General features: G+C 57.1%; 1 protein-coding gene across 1 annotated transcript; it reads right to left on the bottom strand.

Moving 5' to 3' along the window:
- Nucleotides 1-5,360: 5,360 nt before the first annotated feature.
- LOC111151774 lies at nt 5,361-7,172 on the bottom strand. Its single transcript, XM_022509972.1, has 4 exons — nt 6,971-7,172; nt 6,229-6,402; nt 6,016-6,145; nt 5,361-5,874 (listed from the first exon to the last, which is right to left on the bottom strand). Exons 1-4 carry the CDS (start codon nt 7,102-7,104, stop codon nt 5,404-5,406), a joined length of 909 nt encoding a protein of 302 aa, XP_022365680.1. The 5' UTR covers nt 7,105-7,172; the 3' UTR covers nt 5,361-5,403.
- Between the last annotated feature and the right edge of the window lie 9,020 nt (nt 7,173-16,192).

Raw genomic sequence — 16,192 nt, 5'->3', positions numbered from 1 at the left:
ACGGTTCTGTCATCCCAGCCACATAGAATGGGTCGAGCTGCTCACTGAGTTAGGCAGTTGTTGGGGAAATCGATCCCATTCTCCAGCCGGTTACGTCATCACGGGCCCACGGGATCCCGTGACTATCCCCGACAGCACGGAAAGCACGAGCTTTCCGTCCGTCCGCACGCACTCTCGCGGTACTTTCTCCGACGTTCACCTCAAGGGGTCTGGCTTAGGGGAACAACAAACATTTAAACACAGTCGGATCGAGAATTTACCATCCACAAAGGTGTGCTCCTGAAACGTAATTTTTCTCTCTGAAACAACCCGCCCTTTTCATCAGAGAGGGCCACTGGACGTATTTCAAGCACTCGAGAAACAAGTCCGGTTTTAACAAACTTGGCCTAATCGTTCACACACGCTCAGCAAGAATAACGACCGATCACACAGATCTCTTCGAATCGGCTTGGCTGGAACTTTGATGAGGAGTCCCTAGGTTGAACTTTTAGTAGCCTCTCCAGGCCAGGAGCCAAGCCGAGGACTTGCCCTCCGACGTGCCTGCCGTGCCCGTCGATTTGGCCAGATTCCTCTTCACGGGGTCCCCAGGGCATCCCGAGGTTCCCGCACCTGCCAGGACTTGACGTCGTTCTTCCCTCACCTCGCGAGGCGGCTGGGAACTCCGTAAGCGAGGTACGAGGCCAAGGTTTCCGAGGGGTAGTTCTACGGCTCCGGGTTCCGTAAAGGCAGCCTTAGTCCCGGAGAGCCGTCTGCTCCTAGCTGAGGCTGTATGGGTCTCTCAGATACGACCTCCCAGTCAAAGCCTTGGTAAAACATCCAATGTCTCCCACGGTCTCCTGTTACAAGGAGAACAGGTTCCATCGAACTCACGCGAATGGCTACGATTGCCACCGAAGAAAGAACACTTACCGAGGCCTTTTGAAACTTTGAGGGCTCGGACGGAGAGAAAAGGGCAACGCTTCCGTCTGTTCACACGTGAATCCTTTATCGCGTCTCCGTAAGTCACAGACCTCTTGAGAGACAGTTTCCTTAACCTGGAGGAGTCCTCATCAGAAAACCAGCCATGTTTCAAACAAGAACCACAGAACCACAAGCATCCTTTTGCACATGCCTCCATCCAGTCGTCGACGACCTCGCACACTGTCCTACTCGGAAAAGACCTAGATGTCCGGTGAATTTAATCCCAGTCATCATCCAAGCAGAACTTCCAAGTCTCGAGTTCCCAAAGACCACGGAAGAAGCTCTCTCAACAGCCGCCCGCAAACGCCCGCGGACGGACGGACGTGAGGTGAGGTGAACCATCACGTTCACGTCATCTCTTTGCTCACAAACTGCAACAGAGACCACAGGAGCTGGTCTGACCTTCAGCGGACCTCGATACAGTAAGAGTTTCACGTTTCCGGCTGGTCACTGAAAAGACATGTCGATCTTCATGGAACCCACAAACTCAACGGTGTTTAGTTTGTGTTAGAATTTAGTTAGAATTCAACTGTGTTGAATTCCAGGGGCTCCTGGGTGGCTCGGTGGGTTAAAGCCTCTACCTTCAGCTCAGGTCATGATTGCATCAGGTTCCTCCCCAGGGGCAGCTTCTACCCCAGACGCTGGCCGGTTGGCCGGCTGGCGGGGAGATCAGGAGCATCTGGAGCAGGCGGGGTCGGGGTGGAGGTGGGGGTGGGCGCTCTCCTTTGCTCCCTAACAGCGAGGGGAGGAGGAGCCAGCCCTGGTAGGACGAGGGCCATGCAGAAGCCAGTCAGGCCCGCCACACCCAAGGAGTCTCCAGCAGGAGTCTCCGGCAGGAGTCTCCGGCAGGAGCGAGGAGACAGGAGAGGCAGACGGCCGCCAGAGGGCAGAAGAAAGGGTTCCCGGTTCCAGAGCTCATGGGCCCCAACAGAGGAGCGGATGCCGTGTTCTCCCGCCAACGAGGGGGACTAGGCAGTCCCCGCCGGGCCAGCGAAGACGGAGAGTCTCCCCGAAGCAAGTTTCGGCGGCTGCTCCGGAACATTCCTTCCGGCCCCCGGCCCGAGGGAGACCAACCGCCGTTGGCTCCAGTTACAGCCGATAACCCGGGAAATGAGCGAGGGAGAAGTCTAGTCCCCACATCTACGAGGAGGAGGAGGAACAGTGAGAGACGAGAATCCCCTTTGCTGGGGGGGCGGGGGGCCCGCTATGTTTCCTCCAGCCGCCTGGCTTTATCCGGAGGCGGCCTGGCTAGGTAATTATCATCCAGTAGGGCAGGAGGGGAGGGAGTTTTGCCAGCCGACTCCTTCAGGCGAACACATTCCCCAAAAGGCCCTTAGGTCGGGGGTCCTGGTGTAGAGCCGTGAAGGTCCCCTAGGTCCATCTGACCCATTTCCCGCCGAGGACATCGAACCGATGGATCCCACCCAACCCATGCAGTGTTACGGGGGCTCAGTCCTTCCCTAAGTTTTGCAATCCCAATGGTTTCCGGTGGGTTGAAAGGCACCCCAGGGGAGAGTCCTTGGGAACTGAAGACACGAGAAGGTCCATCGCCTAGATGATCCGCACCCCCACGCAACCCGACTGCCGGGCACCGTCCCACGCAGGATAGATTCGAGGTCCCTGGTGTCAGAGCGACCCGGGGCGTCCCCCGAAAGATCAAATCGCTGTGACCGCCGCCGCTAAGGGCCCCTGGAGGAGGGAGGCTACCGTACCCCCCCGCGCCCCCACCGCATCCTAGGCTACAGACGGGCGCCCGGCGTGGGGACCGAAACACCGGGCCTCGAAGGTCCTGCCGTGAAGGTCACGCCTTACTTTTACCCTGTCTTGAAGAACTCGCTGTCTTTAACCCATGGAGAACGCCGGAAGAGTTGTACAGGAGGAAATTACCGAATTCTGTAGCTTACGGAGTTCGTCGAGGACACTGAAGGAAAACAGTAAAGACAGACATCCACCGGGACCTAAGCGACACGCCAACCCGGCCGGTCCTAACAGGGAACTAACTGCCCGAGGAAAGAGTCCCCGGGAGGGTTGCACGCCATCGCGTACTGGTTTCCGTCGCAAGCGGCCGGACCGGGGATGTGACCGGGATCGCCTCAGATCCATCAGGAGGAAACCTCCCACGGGAGTCTTAAGATGGCAGCCGTCCCGGTGACTGAGGTGGCCGTCCCGTGCCCAGGACAGACCACGTTGCATAAGGACAGCAGTAGAGAGGGCATCAAGTTTCTGGGCCAGGAAGACCCGCCTCCTTGCGGAGCCCCCGAAAGGAGAGCAAAGGGAAGAGAGGAGAAAGTCCTCACCAAGTCTGCACCGCGGCTGAGTCCGCGTGAGCCTCGGGACTCCAAGCCGCCCGTGCGGGCGCCTCAGGGTGGAGGAAAGAGGGTGAGCCTTCGAAGCCCAGGGCCGAGGAGGAGTCCTTGAGATGTCTTGGGTGCCGAAAGGTGACTCTGTGAAAGCGCGGGCACGGGGCCCCTGGGCAGAACGAGCCGAGCCACGCTGGGGTCCCGGGGAGCGGCCCCTTGCATACTTCCAAGTTGGGAGGGGGTCAGGGAGAGCGTTAAGTCTCGAAGGGATTTCGGAAGCCGGGTTCCCAGGACCTCGAGGGGGCTGAGCTGTCGTTGGGAAAAGGTCGTTTATCACTGTCGCATAAAACCGCGGTCATGAGGCCCTTCCGAGGTACGGAACAAGAAAGAGAGAAAACTCTTGCTTCTTCGACAGAAAACTCATTCCATATTGCAGTTACCACAGGGGTCCTCCGGTGGACCCTCTTAACAACGTGTCAACACCATCCAGCCAAAGACCACCAGGAACACACCCGTCGCGAGACCAACCCGGCCATCGCTTGTTGCGAAAGTGAGAGGGGACGCGCTTCGGGGCGAGGGTGTCCGGAACGGCTTAGCACGGACGGGATGTGAGCCCGCGGGACGCTGTACGGCAGGGACGGGAAGGGCAGCCGCGTTTGCTGACCTCCCCCCCGCCCCGCACCCCAATACGCCACTTTAGAAGACAAGACACAGAGATTGTTTTTGAGCTGAAACAGACAGAAGGAAGAACTCTGCCGTCTTCCCACCTGCCTCAAAGCGGGACGTGAATGTGTACAGAATCGAACCACTGACAACCCCGGCTCCTTCTTGGCCCGGGAGACTGGACCCAGAGGACTCTACCTAACAGACTCTACCGGCAGGCCCTTATCTTCCGCGATCCCCCCCGCCCCCACCCCTTATATTTACCTTCCTACCGATCGCCCCCCTAGACACTCTAAGCCCTTCTACTCTGTCTTGTCACTTCTCTGAAAATTTATTGTTTCTTTCTCTCTCTCTTTTTTTTCCTGTTCGTTTTGGGTTACGGGACTATATGAGGCCAAGTTCTAGCCACCCCACAGAGTTCCTCAGCCCTCTGCTTCTCCCGTGTGTTTGTGAGATATACGCACGAATCCACTTCGGTTTGCTTTTCTCTGGTGAATCTGTCTTTGGTCACAAAGCCCCAGCCACCCCCACCCCCACCCCACCACCCCGCCCCAAGAACCTTGAAGGGGAGAAGGGAAAAGATCTCCCGCTGCCCCACAGATGCTTTCGGGCAGTCAGGGGAATTCAGTGATTGGGAAGCTGAATAAATCTTACCCAGGAGAAAGGAAAACCAGAGCGCAGCCAAAGCTGCCTGTCGGTCCTGCAGCAGTTACTCCCGTTAGCCAGGGTACGGGGACGTGTTTGGTCCTTTCTGTTGTTCGGACAACGTTCTTGTTTGTTGTCTCCTTTCCCACGTGACCCACCACCGGGTGGGCCTCCCTCCCGTCTTGACTCACCACGGTCCCGGAGCGGCCAGGCCCCACGCTGATGTCGCAAAGGAAGGACCTCTCGCTGACGCTGGACTCGGGAAGGCCTGGAAGGGGAGCTCTCAAGCCCACACCACTCCTGCCTAACCAGCAGGAAGAAGGAAGATGAACATTATTCTGACAAGGGAGAACCTTCTGGAGCACGGAAGGCCATCGCCTGCCTGTAAGGAAAAGGAGGCTAGAGCCCCTCTTGCCCCAGCAGCAAGGCACTAACCACCGCCCGCCTTTGAATGGGAAACCGCCACAACCTCAAAGTCTCGCTCTTCTCCCGTGAACTTGTGTTCAAAGCAAGCCTCCCCAATGTCCTCCGTGAATCGAAATTGAAGCTGACTTTCCAGTGACGGAAGGAAGGAAGGAAGGAAAAAAGGAAGGAAGGAAGGGAGGAAAAAAAGGAAGGAAGGAAGGAAAAAAAAAACAAACAAAGCAAAAAACCTGACCTCCCCTTTGCCTCTTCAGACTTGCTGGTGGCTCCCCGTAGCTTGCACGTCCCTGACTGTGATGCCTCCGCCATCCCCGAACAGACTCTTCTGGCCAGTAAAATCACTGGCTGTTCTCTTTCTAAGGCGGCCGCCCTCGCGGGAAACTGTCCACGGCCAACGGGAGACCACCCCGGCCTAGCCGTGAGCAGCGGGGCCAGCTTCCGCGGCCGCTTTTCCTTCTCTCAAAACCGAAGACACGCCGCGGGGTCTCAGCGACCTTACCTTCCCTGCGTCTCGACACCGTCTCTGCTGGGTCGTCAGCCCAGGCGTTACTTCTGCCTGCCTGCCTGCCCTTATTCCTCCCTCCGCGGCTAGGACCAAACCGTCTACAAGGACCTGGAAATGGAGGAATGAAGGAATCTCCCAGAGGGGAGAGCGCTGCAGCGGTCTCGGAACACGTCGTGCCGCGGCACCCACCGTCCTCCCCTTTTCTCCTTGCCGTAACAAAGAAGTACCCAGTCCTCCTTCCTGAAGGCAGACCCCCCAGAATGGGAGACACCATCCCCGCGGGCTCCACGTTGCCTCTGTGGAATGCAGTCGAGAACACGGCCAGAGGAACCCGAGTCGGTGAGACCCATTCGCGGAGGGACACCTCCCATCGCAGGTCTGCAAATGACGATATTCCCCGATGAACGTTCTCTGACTCCCGAATCTGCAGTTCGGCAAGGGTCACCAAAAAATGTCTTCGACTGTTACATTTTGACAAGGCAAGCGCCAAGAAGAACCGGAAGGAGTGGTGAGCCAGACCTGCTGGGGACGGGTCGGAGGTCCGGACGCAGTATCCCACAGGCCGGCCGGGTGGGACAGCCGATGAGCGGTCACCCTGGCAGATCGCTGGGAGCGTGTCCCAGGATGCAGGTATTTAGACGTGGAGAACCTGGAAAGGACGAAACAACGGTTGGAACATGTAGGGGTGCTACGTTTCCATTCCCACCGTTTCCCACGATGCTCTATTTTTACCTTTCCTCTAAGGGCCTCTGGACGGCCGGTAGCAAACGTTGACGGTGCCTAGTTTTCCCTGGCCTGCGGAGGGAGAGCTGGGGCGAGCCCCATGAGCCCGGTGGGGACGCTTTCTGCCAGCTACGTTCCGAGGCACAGGTGGCACCAAGGATGTGGTAAGGGGACAGAGGGTACCTGCAGGGAAATTAATCTCTGTCAGGAGGGATGGGAGGACATTGGGGAATTGGGGGTGTGTGGCTGGGCGTGAAGGGACGCGGAAAGGTGGTACCGAAGGGCGGAGGGAGGTCGGGGGAGGGAAGAAGGGGATGGGCGAGTGTGATAAGGGATGTGGACACGGAGGTAGCCATTCATTGGTCATTGACCAGGTCAAGGGTGGGAGAACTCTGACAGAGGCCAGGCAGCCAGGCGAACGACATTGGGGCTGTTGAGATCACTGGGAAGGACACGAGTGTGTCAGGCAGATGACAGGAGCAAGAAAAGGTAGCGGGCTGTAAGAGACAATAATAAAAAGCCGCGCATAAAAGAAGCAATGAAAGACCTAAAATGAGGCTGGAGAAAAAGACCAGAGAGAAGTTACGAAAGAAAACCAAAACAAGAAAAGGGGCAAAAAAGTCACTTTTATACCCCAGTAGCCTAGAACGGAACAAAAATCATAGCTAAGAAAAAAGAAAAAGGAACAAACAAACAAAGCCAACCGAACACCAAAAAAAGAACAAACAAATGAAAAGCCAAAAAAACCTACCATACCAAACACCTCTTTCGTTCACCATTTTCGTGGGGAAGGTGCACCGCTCCTGGAAGTACTGCAATACCAGGTCGATGCGTGGAGTGGACGGAGCAAGCTCCTATTCCAACCTCCCTGCTCCAAAAATCCATTTAATATATTGTCCTCGGATAGAGGACGTATCAGATATTAAACTGATAAGAACAGATACTACACTTGATCTTAGCCAAAAGGCCGAGAAGCGATACCTCCACGCCGCCCCCGCCCGGCCACCGTCCTCCCATCTGCCATATTCAACTCACGGTGACAGCCCAGACCCTCACTCCTCGCCTGACTGCCTCTGCGCCGTCCACGGTCCCACCCACATCACCAGACGCTTTTGGGCAGAGGCTTCCTTCTCCTCCCTCCCAACCAGAAATCCCGTATCCCTGGCGGCCGCGGCCCTCCCTCGCCCAGCAGCCTCTCCGAATCTGCATGGCCCGCCTTCGGCTCCCCGAGGAGGCGAGGCCGCCGCGGCCGGGCTCCGCCCTCCCGTCCGCCTCCGCGAGCCGCGAGCCGCGAGCCGCAACCCCGCCGCGCGCGCGTCCCGCGCCGAGACGCGCGGCGAGGGGCGGCGGCCGCGGAGGGACGGCTGACGCGGCCGCCGCTCTGGGGGCTCCCGGGAGCTCGTGAAGGCCAGACCTTACTTTGGGTCCCTTTTCGCCGCCCCGCCCCCAGCACGGACCGCGTACTCCACCCGCGGTTCCGTGCCTGAGGTCTTGCCTCCCGCACGCTCAGCCGCTGCCCGGCGCGTCGCGACGGCGACGGCTCTCCAGCCAGCACCCCGACCCCCTCCCCGCTCGCCACTGCTCCGCTCGCGTCCGTGTCCTCCGGCCAGGGCCCAGGCCGGTTCTGACCCCAGAACGGGATGTCCCGGATGACACCCGTGCAACGGAACAATTCCCGCTGCCTCGGCGTCACTGCGGCCCGCCGACTTTGCTCGGAGCGACACGCACGGACCCCAGTACCTGCCAACTGCGCTCTGCGGAGGCCGGCCCCGTGCCCCGGTGCCCTCGCCGTGCGTGCGGCGGCGGCGGCGTCGTGGTCCCCGCCACTCTCGCCGCGAGAGTGCCTAGAATTCCGGCGGACCTTCTCGGGCACCACCTCCCTCCCCAGGCTCGCCAGCAACTCCGCGTGGCCACGGAGTTCGGATGGCTGGCGGGGGCGGGGGGCGCGAGGGGACGACCTTTCCTTGTGGGTGGTGAAAATGGTACCCCGGCGCCGTTTGGATGTGCGCCTCTCCAGTCGGGCCGAAGAGTCTTCTCCTGGGTGTGAGCGCCACGTTGCTGTGCTCTCGGAACGCTCGGTTCAGGCCCTTTGGCCCCTTTCTGGCTAGGTGAATTGGTGGCGCTTGGATCTGTCATTTACATATTAAGGGGGCTGGCCCTCCGTCTGTCCTCTAAGCCTTGAATATTTCCTTCTGTGGGAGAGCGGTCTTTGGGCCTCGCTGATGATTCCAGGTGCTTAAGGTGCCACGGAAAGTTAGGGGGGGGGGGGGGGGGGGGGGGGAGCGGCTTTGATCTCCCGGTCCTGGGTTCGAGCCCCACGCTGTGAGTAGAGATTGCTAAATAAAGACACTTACAAAAAGTCGTTATTCAGATCATGCTCTTCATCCGTTTACTTTTTTAATTTTTTATTTTTAAAGATTTTATTTATTTATTTGACACAGAGATCACAAGTAGGCAGAGAGGCAGGCAGAGAGAGGAGGAAGCAGGCTCCCTGCTGAGCAGAGAGCCCGATGCAGGGATGCAGGGCTTGATCCCAGGACCCTGAGACCATGACCCGAGCTGAAGGCAGAGGCTTTAACCCACTGAGCCACCCAGGCGCCCCTTCATCCGTTTTTTTAAAGAAAAGTGTTTGGATGTTGAGTGCAAGTTAGAAAGGACTTCACCATGACCTTAAAAATAATTCCCTCAATCCTCCCTCGGGTCTTTTTCTTCTTCCTTCTCAACAGCTAAATCTTTAGCCCTTTGGTGTCTGCTCTGCAGAACAGTGTAAGCCAGTGAATTTTTCCTTCACAACTTTGAGATGACCCCTTGGATCCTAAAGGGCACCGCGCGTATATTTTTGTAACATTCCTGGTTATTTCCTCTCTTTCCGTTTTTGTTTTTCTTTTTAAGATTTTATTTATTTATTTGACAGAGAGATCACAAGTAGGCAGAGAGGCAGACTTAGAGGCAGGCAGGGGGAAGGGGGAAGCAGGCCCCCCACAGAGCAGAGAGCCCAACCTGGGGCTTGATTCCAGGACACCGAGATCATGACCCAAGCCTAAGCAGAGGCTCAACCCACTAGGCCACCCAGGCGCCCTGTTTTTTTCTTTCTTTTTCTTTTCTTTTCTTTCTTTCTTCCCTTCTTAGTATCTTTTTTTTTTTTAATTTTTAAAAGATTTTATTCATTTATTTCACAGAGAGAGAGAGAGCAAGCACAAGCAGGGGTAGCTGCAGGCAGAGGGAGGGGGAGAAGCAGGTTCTCCACTGAGCAGAGAAAGCCGATGCGGGGCTCGTTCCCCGGACCCTGGGATCATGAACCGAGTTCAGGTAAGCTCTCAGGTGCTCTACTGACCAAGCCAGCCAGCCACCACCACCACCCCTTGGATTTTTCTTTAAAAAGTGCAGAACAGGGGGCACCTGGGTGGCTCAGTCGGTTTAGTGTGGGACTCTTGATTTTATTAACTCAGACCTTGATCTCAGGGTCCTGAGATGGAGCCCCACCCTGGGCTCTGTGCTCATCGCGGGTCTGCTTGAGATCCTCTCCCTCTGCCTCTCTCCTTACTCACGTGTGCATATGTGCTCTCTCTCTCTCAAATAAAAAACAAAATCTAAAAAAACAGAACAGAACAAACAAACCAGAGCAGAGGTTCTTGTCTGGCCATCAGTAGAGCATGCGACTTTTTTTTTTTTTTTAAAGATTTCATTTATTTATTTGTCAGAGAGAGAGAGAGAGAGAGAGCGAGCGCCAGTGGGAGAACACAAGCAGGCAGAGCTGCAGGCCGAGGCAGAGGCAGAGAGAGAAGCAGGCTCCCCACTGAGCAAGGAGCCCGATGCGGGACTCGATCCCAGGACCCAGGGATCATGACCTGAGCTGAAGGCAGCGGCTTAACCAACTGAGCCACCCAGGCGTCCCGAGCATGGGACTCTTGATCTCAGGGTCATGAGTTCAAGCCCTACATTGGGGCAAGAGCTTAATTTAAAAAAGAAGAACAACAACAACAACACAGAGACCTGACCACCTTCAATTCTCCGAGTCCATGGGATTGACCCATGGTGTCCATGCAGATGATGGCTGGGCACCCATCAGGGAGCCCAGCACTGAGAAGGGACTGTGATCTCATTCCTGCCCTCTAGGCATTCATGGTGAGGGGGGTGCGGGGGGGCTGCCGGGTCACTTGTATGCAGACTCCTTCTCAAGAGAATGGATGCCCCTTCGTGGAGCAGCAGGCACTATAGTGTGGACGGCCCCTCGGACAGAGCAGGGCGCCCGGGGATAAACCTCTTGTCTTTTCTTACCTGGGGAAACGGTTCTACCCAGCAGGTTATAACTGCCAGCCACTGGGCTGGGGTCCGGGTCCCAGTGCATGAGACTCTAGGCCTCCTGCCATCACCACGGGCTCCGGCTCAACCAACAGACCTTTACCACTTGCGACACCACCAACCAGGGCATTGCTTGGTCCTGGGAGTAGAGAGAAGCCAGATGCCCTTCCTTTCTCCTCCCCGACCCCAAGCAGCGATCATCTGGCTCAGGACCCGGATAAGACATTTGCCCAAATGTCCAGAACCCCAGGTTTCCATGCACAGGGGACTGTGAGAGATGAACACATGCTTGTGGCTCCCACCTGGCCACGACCCCCTTGAGGCCCAAGGCCTCTCCCATGGAGCTGGGTGTCCCTAACAGGAGCCCGCGATGCCTAGTCAATAAATGAGAAGGTGCGGTGGAACACAAAGCCCGCTGAAGCAGGAAGGGCTGCCTGACACCTCAGGGGGGCTTAAAGGCAGAATTTCAGGGCACGTCGACAGGAGGGGGGAACCGGGACATTGCAGTCTGAGGCAAGAGTGGCTGGGGGGTGCTGCTGCCCTCGGAACAATTTGTTACTTAAACTGTAAGCCCTGGAGGATTTTACTAGTTGCCAAGCACATTTAGATATGGCCTTAAGAAATACATATACTGGGTGCCTGGGTGGCTCAGTGGGTTGGGCCGCTGCCTTCGGCTCGGGTCGAGATCTCGGGGTCCTGAGATCGAGTCCCGCGTCGGGCTCTCTGCTCGGCGGGGAGCCTGCTTCCCTCTCTCTCTCTCTCTCTCTCTCTCTCTGCCTGCCTCTCTGCCTACTTGTGATTTCTGTCAAATAAATAAATAAAATCTTAAAAAAAAAAAAAAGAAAAGAAATACATATACTGGCAACAGGTCTTTGGGGAGAAGGACGATATACGACCGTGAAGCTGGGCAGCTGGGGATGCCCTGCTGGGTCAGGGCGGGAGGCCGCCTGCTTCAGGGAAGCCGAGCACTCGGGAACACCCTGTCAGTTCAGGGTGGAACGAAAATCACCTGCTTCCCTTCTCCGTTATCGCTCCTTTCTCTTCCCAGAAGCACCCGTTGTTAGTTAGATGAGTCCTTTGAATGTGCTTGGTTAACTATAAACTTTATCCTCCTCCTCGCTTGTCCGCAAGACGTTTGACCTTCATCGGTCCTTCCGTTGGCTATTGTTTCTATCCAATGAAAGTGAGACTGTGGAGTTGCTCGTGGCAGCAGTCCTTTTCGACTGTTGTCCCCTGCTCCCAATCTCTTGCAGCTGACTTGTTTGTGCCTAATTCTTCTCTGGTCGCCGACTGGAAGCGGCAGCGGGGGCAATAAGGGAAGGAGGGGAGGGTTTGATCCGGCTGACCTGCCCAGCCACCTGAAGTTAGGATCTGGGCCTCAGACTGTCCCAGGGGACGATTACTTCTGATGGGCTCTTTGCTATCATAATCGCCCCCTCACCCCCGTGTCCCTTCCTTCACAGACTCATTCATATCCCCAACTCGGGCCAAAGGTTCACCTTCCAACAGGAAGCCCCCACCCGCACCCCACTCTGGCTGGAACCCTCCTTATTACATCAGACTCTGATCCAATGGAAGGCAGGATCACAGAAGGTCCCCTGGTATCTGTAAGGTGCCCTTACCCCAGGCCCTCCACTCACCACCGTAAACACACCAACCCAGTCTCCTCCCCTTGCTCTCAAGCCCTTTTTGAATTGGCCTAGGAGCCACCTTGCTCTCCCTGGAAAGCCTCATTATGTAAGCTATAGATCTTTTCATAGCCTGGTGGTTGGTGGGGGGCATCAGTCTCCACATCTAAAACAAATCTGGACAACGAGTTTGGGGAAGGCAGCAGGGCAAGGCAGCTCTGTCTCACGGGCTCTCCAAGAGATTCCGGGATATGGGTCCAAAGGCCTCCCGACCAGACTGGGTGGTCTCCTGTCTGTGTCAAGACCCGGGAATCCCTCATTTCCTCATCGGTACACTGTTTCCTGAGTGCCTAGGGTGTGCTGAACACAAAGCCAGTCCCGGGACTGTCGGGAAGGGACCCGTGCCTGGAGCCCGCCCAACACCGTCATTGTCACAGGGAATGAGAAGCTGACTCAGGGGCATCTTCCCAGATGCTCCCAGGAGTGCTTCCTGCCCATGGCCTTGGAGGTCCACCAGCCTCCGCCCCGGCCCCGGAGACTCAAATTCCATTGCTTATGGCGGTCCTGGGGCATATGTCTGATTGAAACGAGAAACCCCAGAGATTCTGGAGTGCCACCAGGGTGGATAGACAGCGGCCACAGATCTGGAAGAACAAATTTTCCTTCCCTCCCGGGAAAGCCCTTTGTACCCACAACCTCAGCTGCCTGTTCTTTGTTCCGGACGGTTAAGGGGGCCCGCAGAGCCAGTGGAGAGCTTCCTGAAGGAGCCAGATTGGAGTCCTCTAGATCGGAGGTCGGGTCACACGTGCAAGGACGTTACCTAGTTCTACCAAAAACTGCTCCTCCGCACCCTTGGCCCGAGCCCACCTCAAGGGCAGAAGGGGACCAGGAGAAAGCAGGGAAAGCACTTGGAGAAGAGGCAGCAAACACGTGGAGAAACCGATCCTGATGGCCACCGGCACACAGATCAACCAAGGGCGGTGCCACGGGGCAGGAAGGTCAGGCTCTGCATACTCATGCCACAGTTGCTACGCCTCCCCGCCCCAAATCTGTGCTACTGAAAACGCCCACGCGCCAGGACCCTAGGTGCGAGATGAAACGTCACTGAGATTAACAAACTCAAGAAACTCAAAAAGAAAAACACGCTGAGGAAAAGACACACCTGTCCTAGTCGGCTTTTTACACCATAGGCATTACCCCTGAAGGTTGGTTCCTCCAAGGGCTGCGATTACACGGTCCATGTGTGGAGTGGTGGGAGCAAACTCCTATTCCAGCTCCTCGCACCAAAAATCTGCCCCATATGTTGTCCTCGGATAGGGGACGTATCAGATATTAAACTGATAAGAACAGGGCACCTGGGTGGCTCAGGTCGTGACCCCAGGATCCTGGGATCGAGTCCCGCATCAGGCTTTCTGCTCGGGCAGGGAGCCTGCTTCCCCTGGTCCCGGCCCCGCCCCCCTCTCTCTGCCTGCCTCTCTGCCTACTTGTGCTCTCTGTCAAATAAATAAATAAGGGGCGCCTGGGTGGCTCAGTGGGTTAAGCCACTGCCTTCGGCTCAGGTCATGATCTCAGGGTCCTGGGATTGAGCCCCGCATCGGGCTCTCTGCTCAGCGGGGAGCCTGCTTCCTCCTCTCTCTCTGCCTGCCTCTCTGCCTGCTTGTGATCTCTGTCAGATAAATAAATAAAATCTTAAAAAAAAATAAAATAAAATAAAAAATAAATAAATAAAATCTTAAAAAAAATAATTAAAAAAGAAATAAACTAATAAGAACAGATACCAAACTTGATCTTAGACAAAACGTCCAAAAGCGATGCCGGCCTCCCCGTCCTAGCCGCCACCGCCGCGCCGCCGTCTGTATTGCACTCCCCGGGAGCTGGGTCACCCTCTATCGGCTCTCCTGGCTCACTCTCCCGGGGCGGGACGCTCCACACGCGGTTTCGGTTGCAGTGATCCCCCGCATTGCTGGTGAGTTTTCACATCCCCTGCCGCTCCCGGGCCCTCTTCCCTAGAGGATGACCTGCTGTTTGCATGCCCCGCCCCGCCCCCCGACCCAAGCGGAAGGGCCGGGAACCTGGGCCGGTGCCTGTGTGCGGGAGCCGGCCTCCGCCTTACCCACCTCCTCTCCAGCCTTCCGCGACCTAGACACCTACCCCGCCAACCTAGACACCTACTCCGCCAACCGCTCCCCGGCCCCCGTCTGTTTTTGTGCTGGGTGGGTGCCCCGCAAAGCCTGTACTTAGCCGGAAGGACCGTGAGACCAGCACCGCAACCTCATGGACTCCTCAGGGGTCGTGGCCCTGCGGGGAAAGGACCCTGATGGCACCGCCCTGGCGCGCTGGACGCACCTGCCCTGCAGGCTTCGCTATCCGCTATCCGCTATCCGCGTTGGGCCCTGGGTACCCCGGAGCGAGCTGAAGTTCTTCTCACCCGCACTTCCCAGCTGGGATCTCCGAGACCCGAGAGGTTAAGAAACGGGTCCGGTGACCTGCCGCCCTCGGCCTGTCCCCAGAAACGACCCGCGTCTGGAGCGCAGGCCCCGCCGGCTGCTGGCGTCTATGGGAGGGAACCCTGAGAACCGAACCTGGCCCTGGGAGGTTAACTAACGAGGGCGGCAGGGTCGGACGCATCTGCGTGGGCAGAGGGGACGCGGGTAAGGCGATGGCGGTATTTGTGCTCCTGGCCCAGAGCGGCCCTAGCTCTGGGCTCTGTGACTCTCACCCGCCCTGGGGTTGCCCCCCTCTCCCTTGGTGGACAGGAGATCTCTCTTGCACTCGTCCTCAGGAAGTGCTCGGGTGAGCCTCCGAGGCCCTCTGTGGAAATGCCCAGCAGGAGTAGCCAACCCTTCCGGAGACAGTAATTGGGCCAGTCACTTCTCCCAACCCCCATCTCCTTCCTGAAGGCCTGGTCCTAGTAACACCTAATGTGGGGCCTGTTTCGTGCCTCCTGTTTTCCCGCCCCCACCAGAGAGGCGCCCCTCTCGGCCCCCAGCCTCGTTTTAACTTTCTCCTGTCGCTGGCACCAGCATGGAGAAGATAGGTCCCCCAGGTGCTTGGTCCCCGGATGGCCTCCTATCCCACACCTGCCCCTGCCCCTCCACCCCCCCACCCCCCCACCCCCGCCCCAGGCCCTGGAAATCCAACCTGGACTGCTTTTTATGCCTTTCTGGCAGCTAGAGCCATGCCCAGCTCCTAAACATTCCTAGAAGGGACGAGTGAAGGGATGAGGCTCAAACCAGGTCAGCCATCAACCCCGCTTACCCAGCCCCTGGCGCAGGCTTCTGGTGAGGGCTCTTCCCACCTTGCCCACACAAGACCCCTCTGCTTGGTTCCGGGGTCTTCAGGAGTCACCAGATGGGTTCCCAGGTATTTTGACCTTCAGACGCTTGCACTGCCCTTCCCGGGAAAGACACTTTCTTCGCCTTCTAGTGCATGCGTTGGCCTCTTGCGCGTTCACCGACCCCAGGGCATCCGGAGTGAGAACCCCCTCCCCGCCGTGCCCCAGAGCCCACAGAGGTCCACACCCACGGAACGGGGTTCCACCCTCACCAAGAGCCCTGTGCCTCCAGCAAGGTGTCGCACCCTCGTGGTGGTCCCTGCTACCCTCACCGGAGCCAAAGATCTGGGGCGGGGACTGAGCGCTCTCCAGCGACATCTGTTTTTAGGGCCTGGCGTACCTAGTAGCTCATCAGACTCTTGGATTTTTGCCGAACTCACAGGTGATCGATTCTATCTCGGGACCGTTGTCCTACGCATTTCTCTCTTTGTCCGTCCTTGCTCATCTTTGCATCTCCGTATGTGAAAAGCCACATTGATGATCCTTCCCCTGAACTGCATGATCTTTACTCATGTTTTATCCAGTCGGTCTTTCCTCTTTCCTTTTTCTTTCTGACCCCATTCCCGGGTCTCCTGTGTAATTTGGAGATGAACCCCGCCTCTGGTAGACTGGCAAATATTTGTTCCCAGTTTTGTTCGTCATTTTCTTCCTCCCTTCTTCCCTCCCTCCCTTCCTTTCCTTCTGTTTCTCTCCTTCCTTCCTTCCTTCC

Source organism: Enhydra lutris, unplaced genomic scaffold (assembly GCF_002288905.1).
Source record: "Enhydra lutris kenyoni isolate GAN:26980312 unplaced genomic scaffold, ASM228890v2 scaffoldscaffold26, whole genome shotgun sequence".
NCBI classification, from domain to species: Eukaryota; Metazoa; Chordata; class Mammalia; order Carnivora; family Mustelidae; genus Enhydra; species Enhydra lutris.
This window is presented reverse-complemented; position numbering and strand designations above follow the sequence as displayed.